The sequence below is a fragment of the Malurus melanocephalus genome, unplaced genomic scaffold (genome assembly GCF_030028575.1).
Source record: "Malurus melanocephalus ecotype Western Australia unplaced genomic scaffold, MMel_1.1 scaffold_69, whole genome shotgun sequence".
NCBI classification, from domain to species: Eukaryota; Metazoa; Chordata; class Aves; order Passeriformes; family Maluridae; genus Malurus; species Malurus melanocephalus.
The window spans coordinates 1,390,323-1,411,914 of NW_026623301.1; the positions used below are offsets into that span (position 1 = coordinate 1,390,323).

Here is a 21,592-nt window from a genome sequence, read left to right on the forward strand (position 1 = left end):
GTCATAACTAGTCACCAAACCTAATGCTGAAACTTACTATTTTCTCTCCTAGAACTACCACAAGAGTGCAAGAAAAAAAGATCATAAAAGCCGATCCTTGTACCTCAATTACCCTTTGTGAAATGACAAAAAAGGAACCTGAAGMAAGCAACTAAAAGTTCTGCAATGATAAGAGGGCTGCTAATTTCTACTTTTCAAATAGATTTTAGAAATATCTTTATTTTATTTCTGATCTTATTTTATCTTTATTTATATCTGATGCCACTACATCAGATGAGAATATAAAAAAACAAGACTCAAGAAAGWGAGGCAAAGTGATGTCACTTCCATGCCCTACATAAAAAGGGGCATAACCATTAAATATACTATCTAAAAAACCTGAAACTTCTTTTTTAGTTAGGTAAATTTTACTAGCTAAGAAGGAAAAAAAGTAGTCACTATACTGTGGCCTGTTTCATTTCATAATGTTTAAATTATTGACATCCTGAAAAATTTCCCAGGATCATGCAACAAAATGCTCAGTAAGAGAAGTTCTGAATGTAGAGGTATTTGAGGGCAAATTGAAGAAAGAAATGCTACTTCTGAAAGTAGTTTTGGAATAAATACAAAGCAAAGTAACAAGAATATACATGATGCATCCCCATCTTGCTCAGTATCTCGCATAGTAGGTATGATACTGCCCTCAAAATTTAAAAAAACATCTGACAGATTTGAGCATGCTAAAGGCATTTGCTATCATCATACTCCTTCTGAAGCACTAAAAATCCCCCATACCACCAAAAACTAGAACCCAGACATTCRGTCTGAGAAATTTCCCAACCTTTGTTTTCTGCTCTTGTTTTCATCACTTGTATGTTGTTTCCCAGAAGCTTTTGATCAATCTTCAAAGAACACAGAACATCATAAGCTCTGTGTAATAAGGGGAGTCTCTTACCACAAAGTCCTCTAAACTTGGAATTGGATTTTGTGTTTTTCAGTATATATAATCATTTCTGTTGTTTGGGGCTTTTTTTTTGCTTTAGGACATCATCCAACCTATTATCTTCTATATTAAAAAAACATATCGGAAAACAGAATACCCTGGAAATCATTTTACTAGTAGAAAGATGTAAAAATGTAAAAACTCTTGCATGTGAGAATGAGAAAGCAACAGTATGATAGTTTGTAGCAAATACCATATTTAATTTGGAAAAAATTTCAAGTCTTTACTGGCAGATCATTCAAATTCTAACATTATAGACATTGACATGTGCATGTGCATCTCAGCAGTGACTACCAATGACACGTTCTGCAGGTTTGCTTCATAGGCAACTTCAGCAACCAGCTGAACAGTGCYGACTGCAAATATGTGTAAGCAGTTACTGAAAGATCAAAATTTTAAGTCCTGAGATTGGAGATCAGCTTCTTAGGAAAGCAAAACAGCATTGTGATGGCAAGGGTATATTTGTATGGGCTATAGAATTAACAGCATTTGKATTTCTGGTTTTTCAAGATTATTTGTCTATCACCACTATTTGAATTATCATTCAACCATRCTTATAGGGAGACTTTAAAGGAAGTAAAGGTGATGTAATTTGTATGGCACATTTGGTGACAGATGATAGTCAATAACCCAAAGACAATTGCAGGTAAAAGGCATATTTGTTTGTTCTGACTTCACTTAAAAAGTCTTCAAATAAAGATGCCTGACACAAACTATGTAAATCATAAGATGTAAAGACACAAACTATGATCAACATAAGCCTTTTCCTCAGCCTTCAAATCTAGCTCAAATGAATCACAGACAATGATGCTGTAGTACCCTCATAGGATCTGCACTTCTTTACAAGTCTGAACATAGGAAGAAGAGAATCTATCTGAACAAACAAGAAATTCAATAGAAATATTAATAAACCTGAAAGAACAAAGTTCCTGCAGGTCTATGCAGACCTAGAGATTAGCTTCATCTGCCAAAAATGCCAAGTTGGGTTTTTTCCCTTAGAAAAGGAAAAAGAAAAATCAAAAAACCTATCACAATTTTTTTTAAACTCCTCTGTCATTTTATTAATAAACACCGAAGCAAAATATTTTAACAAGAATGCAGCCTATAAATATCAAGAATAAAAAAGACATAGTGTTTTAAGCTTGAATGTTCTACCTAGCTGATAGGAAAAAGAAATTAGGAGCATGAAGCACAGATGCAGACATAGGGAGAGGGTCGACCAATTTAACGCATGCATCCGCGCAAATGCTTACCTACCTGAAATTCAAAAATTTTGAAGGGCTCCAGGATCTTCAAGGAAACTTCAAAGAGTTGGGAATCTGTGGATGAGATTCCAAGTAGAATAGGAGAAATCTTATACAAATGAGACTTTAAAAAGCCCACACCATAAATGTTCTGTTTCTCTGAACCGATTTTACAATGTATTGATGATCAACCTAGACTTCCGATGATGAAAACTGTTTTGTGAGTTCTAGAAGAGTCTTTCCCCTCCCCAARAAATCAACCAATATTTATATAATACAGAAGATAAACATACATAGAAACTGACATTTAAATAAGATAATATAACATATGATTAAGGGTTACTTATTGGGTTTTCAAATTCCAAGGAGTCATTAAAAAACCAAACAAACACCACCACCACTCTTCAGAGTAACGTAGAGCAAAAAGGCRGCATTTTTTTTCTGTAGTGTCTTCTCATTYRTAAGAAAAACTGTAAAAGTCAACCRAAATAATCACAGTATTTTAAGAGGTTCTGGATCAATCTTGTTTAAAAAGGTGGAGACTTCAATTTTGTTTTCTTTACACACAACGCAACACAACTTAGAGAATTAAAATTGGCAAATTATACTATTCCTTCACAGTGTGATGCAACTTACCACAGTCAATTAAAATTTTACAATTGATACTACACAATTAAAAGGGAATGAAACTAAGAACAGAGAAGTTTGTGCAGACAGAATATCAATTACTGGTTACCACCTACAGGAAGCTATTTCCTAGAGTCAGAAACAAGGAGATCAAGGGATCAGCCAGTGATATATGCTTCCACACCAAAACAAATGAAAACCCCTTAAACATTCCCCACCTCAGTAACAGCCCTCCTACCACAAACCCTAAAAAAAAAACCACCAAACAAACTGCAAAACAAAATTAGTGGCTTCACATTATAAAACAATTCAAGAAATCCAGCTGTGAAAAGCAAAGACAGACAGTTATTTCTTCACTRTTTGTAGGCCACACATGCCTACACGTATTGCTCTGTATTTTACAGGAAAAAAAAATCTTTCCAAGTGCTTACAATCTCTTAATTTTCTGAATTCTTTGCTCTATAAACTATAAAAGGAAACTGCTGTGGATAGGTGAAAGTATAATTTTTACATGACAATATTTTACACTGTGTTTTTCCAAAATGATTCCCAGTAGCTACTCAAATCTTAAGAYTGTGTTTATGATTATCTCAGGTTATGAGCATGTATATTGAAGGCAAAACTTGTACAAACTGCCTACTGCCACAGCAATTTCAAACACAATCAAGGCAAGAATAGGAAATGCCTGGCTATAAAATGCATACTGTAATGACTAGACAGCAGATAGGAAAAGCAAAAAAAAAATTTAAGTATTCATAATATTCTACCATGCATAGCTTCAAAATGGTAATTTGCTTGCAARTTCTGTGCATTGCAGTTATTTTGACTGAAGTTGCTCACTTTGGAAATGTTTTATCATAGCCACCCTGTAAAGCCAGATTTATAAAAATTACTTTTTATCTCCTCTATTTATTACTAACCTTGTGATAAGCTCTGCTGATCAAATGGCTGCTGTGTTATAGTCTGCTGTTCAAACTGAGTAATGTTTTCCTGTAAAGCATGCTGGGATGTCACAAATCTATCTGAAAAGGGGAAATGAAGGAGGGGGGAAAGGGGAAAATAAAAAGGGAATATATCAAGAAAAGAAGATACCATCAACTGTATACTTCAGTTATTTTGAAAACCCCATATTTTACTGTCATCCAAAGTTTTGCATTAAAAATAAATGAAACAATTATTAGCTGAACAGGTATTTAAAATTTTGCTTATAGTACATTTTATTTATATTCCCCTATTGTACTTTGTAACTTATAGCACCATGAAAAAGAGCAAATAAGCAAAACCAAAATACTTTGTTCCACTAGTAGACTATGCAGCAGTGTTTTCTAACAATAAGAGAACTGACATGGTAAGGTCTTTGTGGACGTATTATTTTTCTGTATATTTGTTTAGTAGTTTTGCTTGCTACAACTAAAGGGTGCAAATCATAATCTTTTTGTATTTGAACAGGAAAACTAATCATCAATGAATGAAATTGAATGATATATTTTAAGTATATAGTAAGCAACCTTTATTCCATGTATTTTTCCAGTTTCTGTCAAGAAACAATTATTTGAGAACTTGTAAACTTTATAAACCTTATCATATTTCAAATACTCACCCTCATCTTGCTCTAAAGGCTGATCAGCCAATTCTTGTTCCAGTGCTGTTTCTTCTGTGCCTACTACTGGCTGCTGGTCTAACTCTAAAATAGCCTGCTGATCTGTTGCAACAGTTTCTGACTGTTGTAGCTCATCACTTTGAATCTCCACTTGCATTTGTGTAGAAACATGAATGCTCTGCTGATCTACCGTAGAATCATCTATTGAAGAAGACTGCTGATTCTGCTGAAGTTGCTGTGCAAGTTCATATCTACAAAGCAAGGTGAGAATGGATTTATGGTTTCAGTTAGACATATATCCTAAGTATTTATGTGAACAATTTTTTTTATTTTTACTATACACCATAATTTATTATACCTGGAAAAGTACCTAAKTGTTTGCTACCCATAACTAAAAATCCTTATTCAAATATATACATTTGCTACAGAGCAAAGCTGCATTTCCAAGTATCTTTAAGGAACGGCTGCTGAACTCCATAGAAAGATTCACATAAAATCACAAACATACCTATGAGTCTTCATGTGTTTTTTACAGTTTAGTGACGTTTTGAATGTTTTTTGACAGTAGGGACACATATACGGTCGAAGGTCATTATGGATCCCCATGTGTCGCCTGAGGCTACCACCAGTAGTGAAGGCCCCGTTGCACACAACACATTTGAAAGCTTTCAATCCAGTGTGTGTTCTAATATGTGCTTTCAGAACTCCAGCTGACACAAAACCTCTTCCACACTGAGAGCACTTAAATGGCTTTTCACCAGTATGCGACCTTTTTAAGAGAAAGCAGAGGTTAAAATACAATTTTACAGCTTGATTTACAAAGTTATTAAAGGAACTCAATTTTAAAATGAGCAAAATGAACAAAATTAAGGTGACAGCTGCATGGATGGAAGAGGYCTCAGTTAAGAAAATCCAGAAATCAAACTTTCTTAAATTACAAACAACCTTGCAGGTTGTTGTAATACTATCTGACTAGTTTTAATTATGGGCTACAGTACAATCTTCTTATCACACTTTTTCTCCATTAAAATACTTGGGTTTAWTTCTTCCATTCCAGATGGTATAGCAGTTCTTCACACTGGTATATTACCACTCACATGTATTTTCCTCAATTCAGCTAAAAAACTGCCCACAAAAGTTTGGAGGAAAAGATATGGTTTTCCTTATGTACATTACCACTACACTTAACACTAAACTCTTGGGAAAAGAACAGTATTCCATCCTGAATACCTYCTGAAAAAAGGCACAATACAACCTGTCTCCCATAATGATGTGAAAAAAATATTCAAGTGGGGAAAGCCTCTCAGTTATATCATCAAAGTGTATAGCACTCRCTATTTTCTTCTTTCCAGAGGTGCTAGTATAGTTTTCCTTTAGGACCACAGTGAGACACAAAACAGATGGAAGGACAGGTTAGGAAACAAGAGTGGAATGCAACAAGAAGTTTTAGAGTTATGACTGTAGCATCCCAGCAGAGAGTTTGCAGGAAGGCAATGTGAACGCTAGGAAATGGAAGATAAAAGATGCAAGATTTAACAAAATCAGGAAAMGTTAGGGACAGCTTATGATTACAGTAGCCTTAGAAGCTATGACCACGACATCAGATGCCATAACCAAGTATTATGACAGATAACAAGATTATTGTTTTGCTACCAATACACTACAAAAATCAGTAGTAGAGTATCCTGACCTTCCTTGATGTGCCTGGAGGATAATTTGACACACTATTCAGTCACTGTCCTACTGAAAACACCCCTACTACAAATTTCCCTCTTTTTCAGAGAGGGAAACAAGGTTTGCAAGCAATGATCAGCACTACTCCATGAAGACACACTGACCACAGTATCAAGCATAGCATTTTAGTTATAGCAATRCCAATTTAAAAAAACTAAACATGGAATAAGAAAAAAGTTTGYAATTCCACTAAGAAACCCTAAATAAAGTCGTGCTTCACTCAGTACTCTTTTGGAAGATTAATCAAAGAAGCAATAGCAGCAGGTGATGCATTTTCAGTATAATTTGAAGTACTTTTACTTTTATCATTCCATATTGAATGGATCTACAAAAGACAGTGACAAATCTAGGTAGGATATTACAAAACGGAGGATGGGGATGTTGTAAGGCTGCCCTTCCTCCCAGTAAGATACCATACAAAACTCAAGAACTGTTTCAAGGAAGTCTGAGAACTTACAAATACAGAATATGATTTGTAGAGGAGAGCATGAGGAGCTCACCATGATCTGAGCTAAAGAAAGTGAGAAAGAGGTACAGAGCTTACATTGCAAAAACAAGTAGATTGCCACCTGCTTGTACAGAACCTTTCCTTAGATTCTAGTAATCATCTTTGGTGGAGTTTTCCCATATTCCCTCTTCTAATTATTCAGTTTGTAAGTCAGCACAGTTTCATAACTTGACTRTATGTTAAATCTCACTGCTTGTAAATCACTGCCTGCAACCTAATTAACTTTAAAGCTACTCTTCTTTTCAAAATAAGATTGGACTAGTTACCTCCACTAGTTCTYCTACAACCTAAATTCTTCTATTATTCCATGATGTTATGATTGCAACAAGCACTGACTACATGGAACTTGAACTGAGCTTCAAACAACAAAATTATCCCAAACAATATTTACATGATTAMAATGTAAGCTCAAATTCTTTTACATTTTCCATACAGCACAAAAGGCCAATTTCCTTTTCAAAAAATAGGAGTTACAAAGGAGGCAATCTGGAGTATGCAATTACAAAACTACCATATGAATTCACAAACARTGCTTATTATTTTCTATGCGCAGTTTAGGAAAAAAGAATCCAAGTGTCAGTAAACTAAATTGCACATTGAACACAACCACTGGTACTGCTAGAACTGCACACAGGCATGKGTTAGTCCAAGTCTCCTCCAACTCTATTAGAAAAAAAAACCAAACTATTATCATTGTTTCACTGTTTAAGAGATGGTAAAAAACAATCTTTTCAGTGAACACTGTATAAATTTCACACCTCTCCATAAATTAGTTTTTGCATACATTTCCTTTCTTCATTGTGTTTATTTTACCTGATGTGTTGTTTAAGATGACAGGATTTTTTATAGGCTCGATGGCAATAATAACATTTGTATGGTCTCTCTGCATTATTCACAAAATTACTGTTAAAATAGTTTTGGAAGACCTGGCTATTCCTCGGGATTGGCTGGATAAGACCTGCACACATAAACACACACACCAAAAGGAAAAATTGATTGGTAAAGTTATTCCAAAGTTGCAGTAGTCTGAATAATTGGTATTTGAAAAGAAATCGTAACTAAATTTGTAGTATSCAAAAATATAAAGAAAATGTGCATGTTTTCATCACTTATTTAAAATTATACAGATATTATCTTGTATGTGCTATTTTAGTGGTAACTTTTATCCATAGGTCCATCTCATTACAGTAGCATTCTTGTTCGAAATAAGCATTAACTTCAGAAAAAGTTGATAGTTATGAATTCATTGGTGATCCAATAATATCTTCTTCCAACCTCGACCTTAGAAAATGATATTTAATCAATGTATACCAGATACACAACTTGATAAATAGTTACTATGCCTTTTGTGAAAAGCATTAAAATAGGTATAGAACAATTTGCAGACTTTTCTTCATAGGCTTTTAGAAAAATTAAGACTGTTACATTAGTTAGTAACATTGTCAGGCTCTTCTAAAAAAAGAGTTCTAAAAGAACTAAGTTTTTTTTATTGGTTTGGGTGGTTTTGGGGTTTTTTGGGGGGAAGGAGTAGAAATGTGGAAGTATTGTCAGGGGCTTGAAAAAACATGACACTTTCTAAATACTATAACTTTTTTTTTACTTTGAACATTCTAATATCAACAGAGTTCATGTGTTATCACCATCCACAGGAAACAACTTCTATAAAATTCTTGTTAATACTAATCTTTTCCCAAGTGTCAGACTTTCACTATACAGATCTTAATTGTATTTGAGTTATTCTTTAAAATCAAGAAATGGGACTATATTCTGGGTTTTGCTCAAGAAAGAAATACTGTGTGATCTGTCTGAAGCTGCCAGCTAATTGAAAGTTTCTTCTAATAAAATAACCATATCTCTTGCTTTCAGTTACTCCTGAAAGCAGTGATGGCAAAAGGATTTTTAAAGAGTAATAAAAATTTTATCCACATAAGCTAAAGGTATTACCAGTATAATATTCTACCATAAAGATGACTGCAYAATGGACACGTCAGGGGTTAGCAGTGTTGAATCAAAGAACACACCTCACCCACAACATTTTCCTCTACTGGACAACAACATATTGTTTTGACTGGGCAGTGTAACTTCTTCCAAAAAGTGGTTTTACATAATCATGTGTCAATATTTATACAACAGAATTAAAATAACTAGATGAATACMCCAAAGCAAGTTCCAGAATTATGCTGCCTTTGTTTTGAAATATGATCACTAATGACTACCATTCATTCAACTGAAGTCATAACAAATACTTTAAAATCAAGTAATGCACTGATTCATTAATATGTGTAATCTGAATAAGCATGATCATCTTAAGAATCTGAGTCATGAACTGGCTGTCATCCTTTCTATAACAACCGTCTAATAATACTTAAATTAAACTCCTAATACAAAAATGCACATACTTTTTTACTGGTAAAGATTAGATAATTTCACCATAAATAAAAAATACTCTTCTTATTAATTCTAGTGCTAGCAAATTATAAAATGCATTTTGCTCAAGTTTGTTTCTGATGACTCATTTCAAAGTGCATCTTTACAAGTGAGTTCTGAATGCTTTTCTTGATTAAAATGTGACCTTTATATTCTAGCGAATAACAAATTTCAAGAGATCATGGATTTACTCGCTCTTTACCTAAATCAGTTATGAGTATGGGCTCTTGCAAAGGAATATCTGGTACCGGACCACTTGACTTTCCTACTCGAACTTTTGCAGGCTTACGTTGATGTCTCAGCTTTCTTAGCTCTGTATGTTTAAAATGTGAGGTGATATGAGTTTTCCGATGGCCCGATGTTCTAAACTTCTTGTCACAGTGAGGACAAGCAAAAGGCCTAACACCTGCAAAAGATTAAAAAAAAAGTAGTTTAAAATTTTATTTCCATTGACTTAGAAATGTAGCTTTAGAATACTGATTCTCTTTCCTATATTTTCTTTTTTGCTTTCTCTCATGGTGTCTATTGTAACACAGGTTTTCAAGACAGATCCATAAAACTCAAAGTAACAATCTGCTGAACTGCCAATTGATTGAAGTGCATCACTTGAAGCAAGATTGTCATCAACAAACTGGATATGCAAAAGTGACAGCAATTTTCTTGTGTTTCACAAATTCTCTTAAGAATTGCACATGGCAAGCTAAAGTCCTTCCAAAACAAACTTTTAAAAAAACTGAGAAAAAGGAATCAACAAACACAAAGATAAAGATATTATATAATAGGATAAAAGAGAGAGAACAGTGATTGACAAAGTCAAAGAAACTCTAGATTCGTCTCTGAAAACATCCATTTTGTCTGATGGCAGTCAAAAAAGTGTGCCAACTGAAGTATCAAAGAAAGAAAGACTTCTGTAATGCAAAATCCAGCAGAAATCTCCCCTTGGGAGAGMTTTCCTAGAGAACTTCGTAAGTTACACAGAGAGGCCAAAGCTGAACAACTTTCTGGTTTTGTTCAAGGGGAAATCTTGGACTTAAAACTATAAAATGTGATTGGGTATTATGAAGAAAGCTTGATAAAATCACAGAAAAAAATACAGAAGAATGACTCACTCTTCACAATACAGTAACTAAAACGCTGCATGAAACTACAGAGCAGTTCTATAAACACTGGACTACCTATTTTCCAAGCCACCTAGCACTTCTGCCACTCTGAATGAATCTGAATTCTTGTGTAAAGTAAACCTGACTTTAAACTAATTTAAAAAAATACTGGTTTACAAGTTACAAAAAAAATAAACCCAGAAGACTTTCTGCAGATGAATGTAACATTGATACTTCATGGATAAAATACATTTGGATCCCAAATGAACCTAAGCCAATGAATGATATTTTTGCATAAAGTAATTAAATAAACAAGAATGAAAGGAAAGAGCAGCACATTTATTTTGCTGAAACTTAATTTACCTGTATGAACAAAGAAAGAAATTGGCAAACAACCAGGCAGTCTACCAAAACCAGAACATTCATTTTTCTCTATGGAAAGGATAGCTCAACCACAGAAAAAGAAGCGTTGAAGACATTGTATCTTATGTAAACAAGGACCATATGAACAACGGAGTTTAAGGATATGCAGTCTAAGATGCTGAAAACAGGAAAATTGGTGAAAGCATGACACAACACTGTAATGTAGAACACAAAATGGGATGCAACCAGTCCTGAGTGTTACAGTGAAATTACTGAAAAGYGTGGCRAAGGRGAGGGAAGATGCAGAGTAAATATTWAAGATGACTGAGGATAAATAAAATTAGAACTCAAATTGTAAGAGTATGACTTTTTAGAAAGCATAATTAAATACACTCAGAATAGTGATATTAAAAAGGAACAACTGCTGATTCATCATCTAAACTAAAATGTCCATGGCTTTTGTAAGAGCCCAAAGATTCAAAGCAACAAAACAGGAAATTATAACAGAAAATTCCACTCATCACGTATGACACTGACACTATACATTCTCTAATAGATATTAACAGTAACATGACAGRTAAGTCTACAACTCACATATTTCASAGTTTTTTCTCATTCAAGGTCTCACCCACATCACAGGATACTCAAAGTGATTTCAAGGCCTTACCTGTATGCAGGCGAATGTGAACCTTTAAACTCCCTGAGGTGGAAAAGCTTTTCATACAAAATTGGCACTTGAAAGCTTTAATGCCAGTGTGTGTTTTTATGTGTGCTGTTAGAGTGCTCTTCACGGCAAAGGCGCGGAAGCACTGGGGACACTTGAATGGCTTCTCATGGGTGTGAATGCGAATGTGGCGCACTAAATCACTTGGCTTTTTGAATTCTTTAGAGCAGTATGGACAAACATGCCATCTTATTCCATTTTCTTCACGTATAGAACCTAAAACAAGGAATACCAAAATGAATGTTTTTAAAACCTTTTAACAATTCTTGAAAAATCCCACTACATTGATGCTATAGCACAAAGCAATCAGACCACAAAAACATTTTGTGAAATAGGTGCCATCACAACACTCTTCACAGATTAACTTCTCTATCAGAGATATTCTACTTCATGAAAATGGTGATGGGCTGGAATGACAAACACAAATCCCAAGAGAACCTTGTTGAAATTCAAACAACGCAATTTCTATGCCACTTATAAATGTAGAATGCAGCTATAATGCAATATAATATACCAATCAACTTATAAATAACATCTAACACAAAATTATCCAACAATGACTGTAAATCCTCAACCATAACCACATCAAATTAYTGTAAGTACTAAACACTCATCTGCCTGGAGGAGATACTTTGCTTGACCCTCTCTTTAGCAAATTCAGACTTAAATTACATTTTGTAAAATTGCAAAGGAAGAATAACTGCACAAGCCTTCTGACAGATTTATAATTTAAGATTACTTTTTTTACAGAAGTTGTTTTATGATGCAAGAACCCTAAGATCTGTCTTAATGCAACAGATGTTTTTTGACAACAAAAAATGAAAGAAACCCCTTCTAAATCCTATCAGAGTTTTTTATTCATACAGGCTATCAATATCAGATTGCTTGCTCATTTAAATCAATTCATATAGGAYTTTTTTCCTGTCAACACACTGAGGTCATGTTACTTTATCCAAAAACAAGTGGTTGTGTTTAATTGTATAAAAATAATCTTTTATTTTTATTTGTAGTCACGGCTGGAGAGCTGTTACTGTTAAACACAAGTAACAAAATACTTATTTTTAAGAGAGGAAAAATTTAAGGTTAATTTTTATCACAGCTACACTGAAGAAGACAAGTTTTTACTTTAGATCAATTTYTCCATCCCTTGCAAAATAAAAAGCAACATCAATGTACCTATGAAAATACTACAGACAGAGATCAAAGGCTGCATTATAGCATTGTATACATCAGGCTGGACACTAAAGTATGAAGCCTTTACTTCCAACAAACCACTTCCATCAGCCATAATGCTCGAGCAGCCTTCAAACTAAAGCCACATTTAAGCACACAGAGACAAAATCCAGGCTTGCAACACAGTATGAAGGCAGAATAATAACATGTATTTCTRGTGACCACATCACATCAGTACTGTGATTCCAGAGACAGGTGACATGAACTATTATCCATAATGTCAACCTTCATCTTTCCCTACATGGGATCAGTGAAAATCTGAATGAGGCAGCAATACTGTCCTAATGCCTCTGCAAGGCCTCACTTCCTAAGGGGAAGAACTGCCCTTGCTRGAACTTTCTACTCTGGGACAAACAATGAAAACCCAATCCTTGTCAGAGAAGGATGACGGGAAAGACTGGAAAATAGATTCATATACTTTTTTTTATCCTTCTCCTATAACTCCACTGATATAATCCAAAAGATTTAGAAGTGTAATTTCACTTAATACCATTCTAACATGTTTATGAAAATATAGTTTATAATGAAAATTATAAATATTATTGATTATATGTTACATTGTGTTTTAGGTAACAGAAAATACTGTTCATAACTAATCCAMTACATATTTTGGGAAATCCCTTTATAAAGCCATAAACACACCCACAATTATTACACTCTTCACAGCACAAGAAAGCAGTGGCAMCATTACCAGGCAAAAATGGTGATTTTTTCTTAATGAACTTCTTTTCTTTTTTATCAAGTTTATCTGTACTCTCTTGCTCCTTATCTTGTTCAGCACTATTAGAATCAGCCTGATGATTTGGGAGGCTTGGAACATCTGCATTCTGATCCTGGGCCCCAGCAGCCTTAGCCTGGCTGCAGTCAGTAGAATGTGCAGAGACAGGAATTGACGACAACCCACTGTTCTCTAACGCTTGCTAAAGAAAGAACAAAAGAATTCCTGATTAAGAAAGAAACATTCCACAGTGATCCTCAACTTTTCTCACACAAGTACTCTGAAGATACAATACAAATATAATTAAAGGAATTAAATGCCATGTTCTCACTATATTTCGGGTGTAYTTCAAACCTGCAAACATATTGTTACACAGCATTGATTTCTGACTGTCTGTGAAATTTTAGGTGGCGTTTTCTGCACTTACACACTTGCTAACAGCTGCCTTTCAGCAAACAACAACATTTTTTTTAATAGCTATCAGGATAGCAGTTATATATCATGTTGCTACTCTTTGAAACTCCTCATCAGATTCCAGACATTAGAGAACTCAGAACAGGGAGCAGAGTAAACCTGCACACAGCTGCATATATTATTTGAATCTTCCAAAACCAAATTTAAATTGTACTTGACAGCCTGGAGATAAAAAAAAAAAGCACCTTAAAGGTTAGCAGGTTACCACCAACACTAAAGAATATTATTCTCTGCCCTATTCTATCCTGTTTGTGCCTTTATGTGGTGCAGGCTGCAGAACAAGCAAAGACAGTAATTCACCACCCCTACACCTCTTCTGCTTCACAGTGTCTCCTGCCATTATCAAGGACAAAATATGGTAAGTTACAAATGCACTGGCTGACTTTGGAAAAAAATTTCACACACAAATATGAAATATTCAGATAGCCCTTATTAATCAGAACAGGGTAAAGGCTGTGTATACATTCTCAATTTTTAGCCAGACAAAAATATTTTTCCCGTCTTGAACGATACCATGTTTTAGGCAAAGCATAACTTAAGGACATGCCACAAGCTGCTTCTAGGCAGCAAGGAAAAAAAAAGCTAAAGGCACCAATAAAAATATCCATGCTCAGGGGTGTACACTTAAAGCCATATAATCAGTATTTATAGCCTTTCTTTTGCATTACTATACAGAAGACATATTGGTGCATTCCCTATCCATTTAATAAATCTTAAMAATTCTTTCTTGACTGATATTGTTTAGAAATCCATATGGAATGTTATAATTCAAAATATTGAGARCAAATATAAATATTACAATATTAAAACACATGTATTCTTATATTAAGATATAAGAAAGAATGAGAAAGAAACCACTGAAATGTAAAGCTGTTCTCACAAGCTCTTACCTGTAAAATATCTCTACTGATCCCCACTGCAATGTTGAGCTGTTGACCAGGCTGTTGAGGCTGRTTGTTTTCTACAGGACCTGGTTCTGATAACTCAAGGAGCTGCTGAATGACATCAGTGACAGACTGCTGACCCTGAGGAGCAGCAGCTGGAGACACCTGGYTTTCTGGCTGTTGAAGAAGTGGAGACCGAAAATGTGTGGCCTGAAATATACAGCAGCACATTCGTCAAGGAAGATCAAAAGTATGTATTATGAAGTGACCTGTYCAGCTCCCTTACCTGAAATGTCTGGTAACTGTCCACTACGAGGATGGCTACTCGTGTAAGACATAATGATTATACAAAGCCTCATTCGAAGTTTGCTCACTCCACTAAAGAATTGCTTTTGTACATCCCTTTCTATGACTTCTTCCCCAAGCTCGAAATCGTAAGCTCACAGCCTGAATTACATTTATTGTTAATAACTGAACCTTCAACCAGTTCAGGAAACACAGGGATCAGCTACAGAATTCCCCATGTAAAGGTCACATGAAAAGTAATTCCCCAAACAAATAAACTGACRTGGCTATCTTTTTAAAGTGCACATTTATCTCATGCAAATTCTTTGGAAAAAACAACCTTCTATTAGTTGAGATTTTTTTTTTTTGCAAATTATTTGTGCTGCTGTATCAAAGCCTTTCAGAAAAAACAACTAACTTTTCWGCTTCAATTTGGAACCTTTGAAACCACTCAGCTTTGGAGGAATCTCTTCATGTTCTAAAAATTTAAATACACAGCAGGGTCTGTCAAAATACTTTAAAACTTTCASTATAAAAATGTAATTTCTCAATCTTTAATTTGAAATTGTATCTTAGACTACCTTAGTAATAAATATGAAGGAAAAAAGTGATAAAAAGCCTTGATAATTATTTTTGAAATCAGAAAGAACTCCTGTTTACCTATATTTATAAACTTCTCTTCTTATAACAAATAGACCGCATAAGTATACCACTGCTGAAACAATTGCTTTCAATAATTTGTTTTACTGCAGAAAAGAGAAATATATATTTATACAGTAGTTATCTCCATAGTTGGGTATCCTAGAAAGCGCTGCTTATTTGCTTCTAATATTCATTTCTGTTCTCTAAAAAGAACCACTTCCAGATGCATGTGCAACCACACACAGATAYAAAAGGCTATCTTATTTCAGATAATTTTTAGCAAAGAATAATCTTAGGCTTCACACGTGTACTATTTCTTTCTAACGTGAAAACTCCTGAGATTTTCTTTATGCTGACACTTTACATTAGACAGTTAAGATGACAGTCACTTTAGTAAAGAAAGGATGGTTACAAAGAATTATAGTAAGAAACATTTGCTTAACTTGGATTATGCCCTGCRAATCTGATGAAGTATTCTTAATGCCTTCTCATGAGATGATAYAAAACAAATTCTTATCTCGTTTCTCTTGCATGCAAGAATATCACTTGTTACTTTGCTGATTTAACGATCAGTTCTTTTTTTTTTGTGTCCCACTGGTGAGATGAGACTCCCTCTCTTCAGACTCCAATTTAGCAGAAGTGCTTTAAASATTTCAATATGGGTAACACACTATATGCCATTCTCATTGCAATAAACAGAACGTGAAGCAAAGCCATTTGGTAAGAGCTATTTATAGAGACAATTTCTTTTCTGGAAAAAGAATGTAGGGAAGCTCTTATGTAGAGCAGGATGCCTACACTAAAAGTGTATAAAATTCTCCCAGGCTTCAGCAAGATAAAAATTAATTGTTAATGAAAGAACTTCCCAACAGCATCTTTGATATGAAAATTAGAGCATTACATGTATTTAGGCAGYGTGTTCTATTACACAGTAGTTCATATAGAGTCTCATGGAGGTAATCTTTTYTGAATAATAACATACACATATTTATAAGAAGTTTGTTACTATTACTCTTAAGGTATGTTGCTCATTATAAAAAAAAAATCAGAGGTCTCTTTATAGGTCTCATTTGAATACCCAATTTTAAAGATACAATGGAGAATGTAGTGTTTTATTGTTACCTCATAATTCCACAATTATTCAGTTGGAATAGTGGACCTTGTGATGACCCTTGGTCTGACGGGCTGTGTAAGACAGACCATGTGACTGCTCTGAGTGAATTACTCCTTCAAGTCACAGTAACTGTAAACAATTAGAGCAGTTCTTTAAATCAAGTAGCTTATTATAGTTATCTTTTTCTGYTGCCATCCAACTTCAACACTTGGCTCCAAGAGTAAATTATCTGCACTAAAATTCCATACTTTATTTCAAAGTGTCAATTTGTCTAGCTTCGACCCTCAAACTTTTTTTTCCTCTTCTCTATTAAGATGACAGATTTTTCCCTCTTCTTCAAAACAGAAGATGAAATCACCCCTAAGTATTTCATCTGATGGGCAAGGCACCTAGTGCTCCTTGAGTCTCTTCAATAATAAACACACAATAGCGTATTTTAAGGATTCTGATGGCTCTGATTTTTCTTGTATCATTGAATACACTTCAGSAATAGTGAACACTATAAATAGACAACTGAAAAAAACCTAAAAATGTCCAGAATGAAATACAGACCATATACAGCCCTGGATCTGAACAGGCTGGATCAATGGGTTGAGATCAACTGTGTGAGGTTCAACAGGGCCAAGTGCTGGGTCCTGCCCTTGGGTCAYAGCAACCCCAGGCAGTGCTGCAGGMTGGGGGCAGAGTGGCTGGAAAGCTGCCTGGCTGTTTCAGGTTATTCTGGGACAAGGAGACAATGGGATCCACTGCTCCCAACTCATACCTCTCACYAGGAAAAACCTGGCACTCTCTATAATTTATCACATAATACTTGGAATTGGAAGGGATCCACAAGAATCATCAAGTCCAACTCCTGGCCCTGCAAAAGTCCATCCATAAAAGTCACACCATATGCCTGAGAGCACTGTCCAAATGGTTCTTGAACTCTGTCACGCTTGGTGCTGTGATCATTTCCCTGCAAAGATGAACTGCTCCCTGTTGCAGTGCACAACCACCCTCTGGGTGAAAAGCCTTTCCCTAACATCAAACCTAAACCTACCCTGACAAAACTTCAGGCCATTCCCTCAGTGTTTGTCCCTCCTCTTCCCCTCATAGGGAAGGTGTAGACTGCAATGAGGTCTGCCCTCAGCTTCCTCTTCTCCAGGCTGAACAGATTATGAAAAATCATGAGCGTATAAACAAATGAGGCAATACAATCCATTCAAGATGTGTTTCACCTCTAAGTAACCAGGTGCATTCACCAAGGAGCTTCCCTTCATATATTAGCTGATCCAACCGATCACAAAGTATCACAGCATATTCTCTTTCACCAGTTAAATGAAAACTTACAAAATTATGTAGTTTCTCCCACTTACAGTCTTGACACAAAAATATGACATAAACTTCACACTTACATTCTTCCATTTGTTATCAACAGGTTGCAAAAGATTAGCAGGGGATGTTGTTAAAGGCTGGGTGACAGAATCCTACAAAGAAATCAAAGTATTTTAATCTTTTGTCAAAAAGAAGAAAAACATGGCTGATATAATGCAGAAAAGTAGCACAGAAAAATGAGACTATGTGAGAGAAACAAAAGGACATAAAATCACCAACACTGCTCAGAGATTAAATAATAAAATAAGCACAAGGTTAGAGAAACCCATACCTTAGCTATAAATATTGATGCAGCAGAAGACAGCARAACAACAGCCTTACAGTAGCCACACCTTACAAGATGTACTCATGTATCACACGAGAAGCTTAGTTTGGTAGTACAGCACTTCAGGAAACTTCAGCTTTTGGWATGGGTACTAAATAAGGCCATAATCATTGCTTATCCCCAGGTATGTAAGAAGGCATGACAGAGACTGACTGCAAACTTCAAATATAATAATTACACTGGACATTTATTGTTAAAGCAGCTCTGCAAGTTTTGAGCAGAATGAAGGAAAGTTCTAATCTAAGAATGCTAGTGCTAACCTAATAATGTACTAAGTTTTTAAAGCAATTAAAAATAGAAATAATTAAATRTATTCAGGTTCAGACATAAAATTACAAATAGAAGGCATAATCYTCTCTAATATGAAACTACAGTATCATTTTTTATCTCTTCTCCTCCTTGCCAAACTTCTTGCTATCTGTTTTTAGAAACAATMATTTTCTCCCTTTCTCTCTGCTTATACTATTGTATGGCATTTTTTGCTATTTCCCTCTTGCATGCAAGCAGCAAAGTATTCATACAGCAGAACTAATATCTGTAAATGCTGTAATATCAATATGCCAGGCAAATCCAAAATATTTAAGAAAATCAAAAAAMTAAAACCAGGGAAAGCAAACATGAAGTAGTATGAAGGAATTCTTTTCCATCCTGCTTTTAAGATTAGTCTTGATAATGTAGAAAAGTGAAAAAAGACATAGAGAATATCTGTACTTGCAAACAAATAAGACACATTAGTCTTTCTTTCCATTAATTAACATGGAGAAACCAAGAGCATCTGCCCCATAAAAAACTTTAAAAAAGAAAAAAAAAGCTTTTCCAAATAACATTACTAGACATTTTTTTTTCTTCCTAACAAGACACTGCTGTAAAATGAAGTTCAGACTTCAAATTTTAACCCTCCTCTTTCAAAGTCTGGCATTACTTATCATCCACTGAACATCAAAGCATGACCTGGAGATTAAGCAAAACAGAGTGCAATAAAGGTAGAAAAAGTAGTTCTAATCAAAGAAAAAAGAAGAGTGCTATGATAAATATGCACTGGCTCAAAAAATACAATAGTCATAAAACCAGAGACATTTTCTGAATTCTGCTCTTTTTTGTATCTTGGTAAAGAAACATTCACCACTTCTAATAAAGCTATGTTTTTTCCTTTATAATCTGCCAAGAAGCTAACATTTAAAACAAGTTATCAGATCTATACAGAAGAATCCACTATGTGTTTATAAGGAACAGAATTACATAAACCATTTCTGAAAATGAGTTGAAACCAATACATTATTTCAATGGTTCTAAAACTTCCCCATAACTTTTATTTTATCAGATGAGGCTAACATAATCTGCAAGAACAAGAATTATGCTTTACTTAATTGTAGAACTAAATTGCTATATTTTCAATCAAACTCTCAAATYGTAAATTCTTTTTTGCATATACTTAGCCAATTTACATTCTCCCAATATTTRTTCTTGCAAACTAATACCATAAAAGACAAAAGACAGCTACAGGTCTAGAAGTTCTAACCTATCTGAAGAATTACTGGAATTGAGGTTTAGACCTAATTAAACTGTCAAARGCATTTTCACAATATACCAAGCAAATCTTACCGTTGTAACATGAGATACATCTGTTGAAGCACTTGCAGAATTCTGTGGACCACCCATGTGCATCTTGCTGATATGTGTATTTAAACTACCCAAACTTTTGAAGACACAGCTACATTCTGTACAGTTATATGTTGGGCCATTCTTCACCTTAAAAAAAGAAATTAAGTGAATTTTCCCTACATGTACCAAACTATGTTTTTCATTATTTTTCTACGTAACAAGCATAATACGGGATTATGAGCAATAAAATGGTTTATTTTTTCAAGTTACCAGTATCCAGTTATGAAATCAGGCTGGTATCTCTTGGATATAAATCAACTATAATCTATGTGCATTACCRTAATTGCCTATTATGCCTTCTCAATGCTGTGAAGCACCAGACAGCAAAACAAACATCCTCTGTCAAACAAGGCCTCAGACTTTTCTCTCTCCATCATCTCCTACCATTCCACACTTGAAAGCAAAACTGAAATGCAACTTCATCAATTAAGATGTGCCTGAAGATGAAACATCATGCATAATACAAATGRAAGTATGAGATTAAAAAATTGCAGACAAAACCAACACTGTGAAGGGCAGGGAAGTTTAATGTCTAGTTTGAACTGAATTTGAACACACAGAAYGARGAAGYAATCAGCARCCACTTGTTTGAGACTTTGAGATCRATGGGTTAAGGTAATTCAAGCAACTAAATTTGCAGAGTCCAACCATCCTCACCTTCCGCCCTCAGTCCCTCACACAGCAGTAACAGCCAGCATAGTACTTGCAATATGCAGGGAGCAACAAGGTACTCAAAAGAAAACACACTGCAGTACTTGCAGTATAGTACTGGTATTTCATATTTTGTGACATTAAACTGCCAACRAGACTTTCAAAAAGAAGAATTAAGTAATAAAATATGCTACAAATAAACAGTGCTTTAGGAAGTGAGAATCAGCCTGCAATTCATTATCAGGTGCAATGTTACTTTGTAACTGTCTCAGGATAAAACAAAGAATTCACAAAGTTCCATGCAGGCTTGAAGAAAACACAGCAAGAGCACGAAAGAAAAAAAAAAAAAGTCAATCTATTATCCAAAGCACTAAGTCAAATGTAGGCTCAGGACTGCAAAACACAGCATAGGATGTGATCAAGAGGCAGCATTTATTTGAAGTACCTTATCCCACAGCTTGTTTCCTTCTTACAGAAAAACAGAGTAACAGAAAAAAAAARKKRAAAAWWWTTTTTACTTCATCCCTAACTAATATTGAAAGAAGTCAATTCAAATTATTAAATCAATGTTGGTGCAATTTTTTATTAGCAAAAGCTATCACATAAAGACAGCTGTGAACTGTGAAGACAATTAGTCACACAGACAATCACAGAACCAATTAGGCTGGAAAACATCTGAGGTCCTATGATCAACCTATGACCTAACACCACCATGTCAATCAGACCATGGCACTGAGTGCCAACTTCAGTCTTTCCCTAAACACCTTCAGGGACGGTGACTCCACCACCTCCTTGGACAGCCCATTCCAATGCCCARTCACCCTTTTGTGAAGAAATTCCTCCTGACGTCCAACTTAAACCTCCTTCACTGCAGTTTAAGACTGTGTTCTCTTATCCTGCTGCTGGTTGCCTGGAGAAGAG

At 34.9% G+C, this 21,592-nt stretch overlaps 1 protein-coding gene across 5 annotated transcripts in view; it reads right to left on the reverse strand.

Annotated features, from left to right (window-relative positions):
• Window positions 1-21,592, reverse strand: part of ZNF236 (zinc finger protein 236) — a 70,761-nt gene that overhangs the window by 26,979 nt on the left and 22,190 nt on the right. For 4 of the 5 annotated variants that reach the window (XM_057366632.1, XM_057366630.1, XM_057366628.1 and 1 more), the window contains exons 7-16: window positions 19,961-20,107; window positions 18,054-18,125; window positions 14,625-14,828; window positions 13,234-13,462; window positions 11,253-11,525; window positions 9,325-9,528; window positions 7,509-7,653; window positions 4,962-5,222; window positions 4,454-4,704; window positions 3,774-3,875 (exon numbers count right to left, since the gene is read on the reverse strand). In XM_057366632.1, the coding sequence (XP_057222615.1) occupies window positions 3,774-3,875; window positions 4,454-4,704; window positions 4,962-5,222; window positions 7,509-7,653; window positions 9,325-9,528; window positions 11,253-11,525; window positions 13,234-13,462; window positions 14,625-14,828; window positions 18,054-18,125; window positions 19,961-20,107 (1,888 nt within the window). The remainder of the gene's footprint in view (window positions 1-3,773; window positions 3,876-4,453; window positions 4,705-4,961; window positions 5,223-7,508; window positions 7,654-9,324; window positions 9,529-11,252; window positions 11,526-13,233; window positions 13,463-14,624; window positions 14,829-18,053; window positions 18,126-19,960; window positions 20,108-21,592) is intronic. The other variant, XM_057366631.1, reaches the window with a different exon arrangement.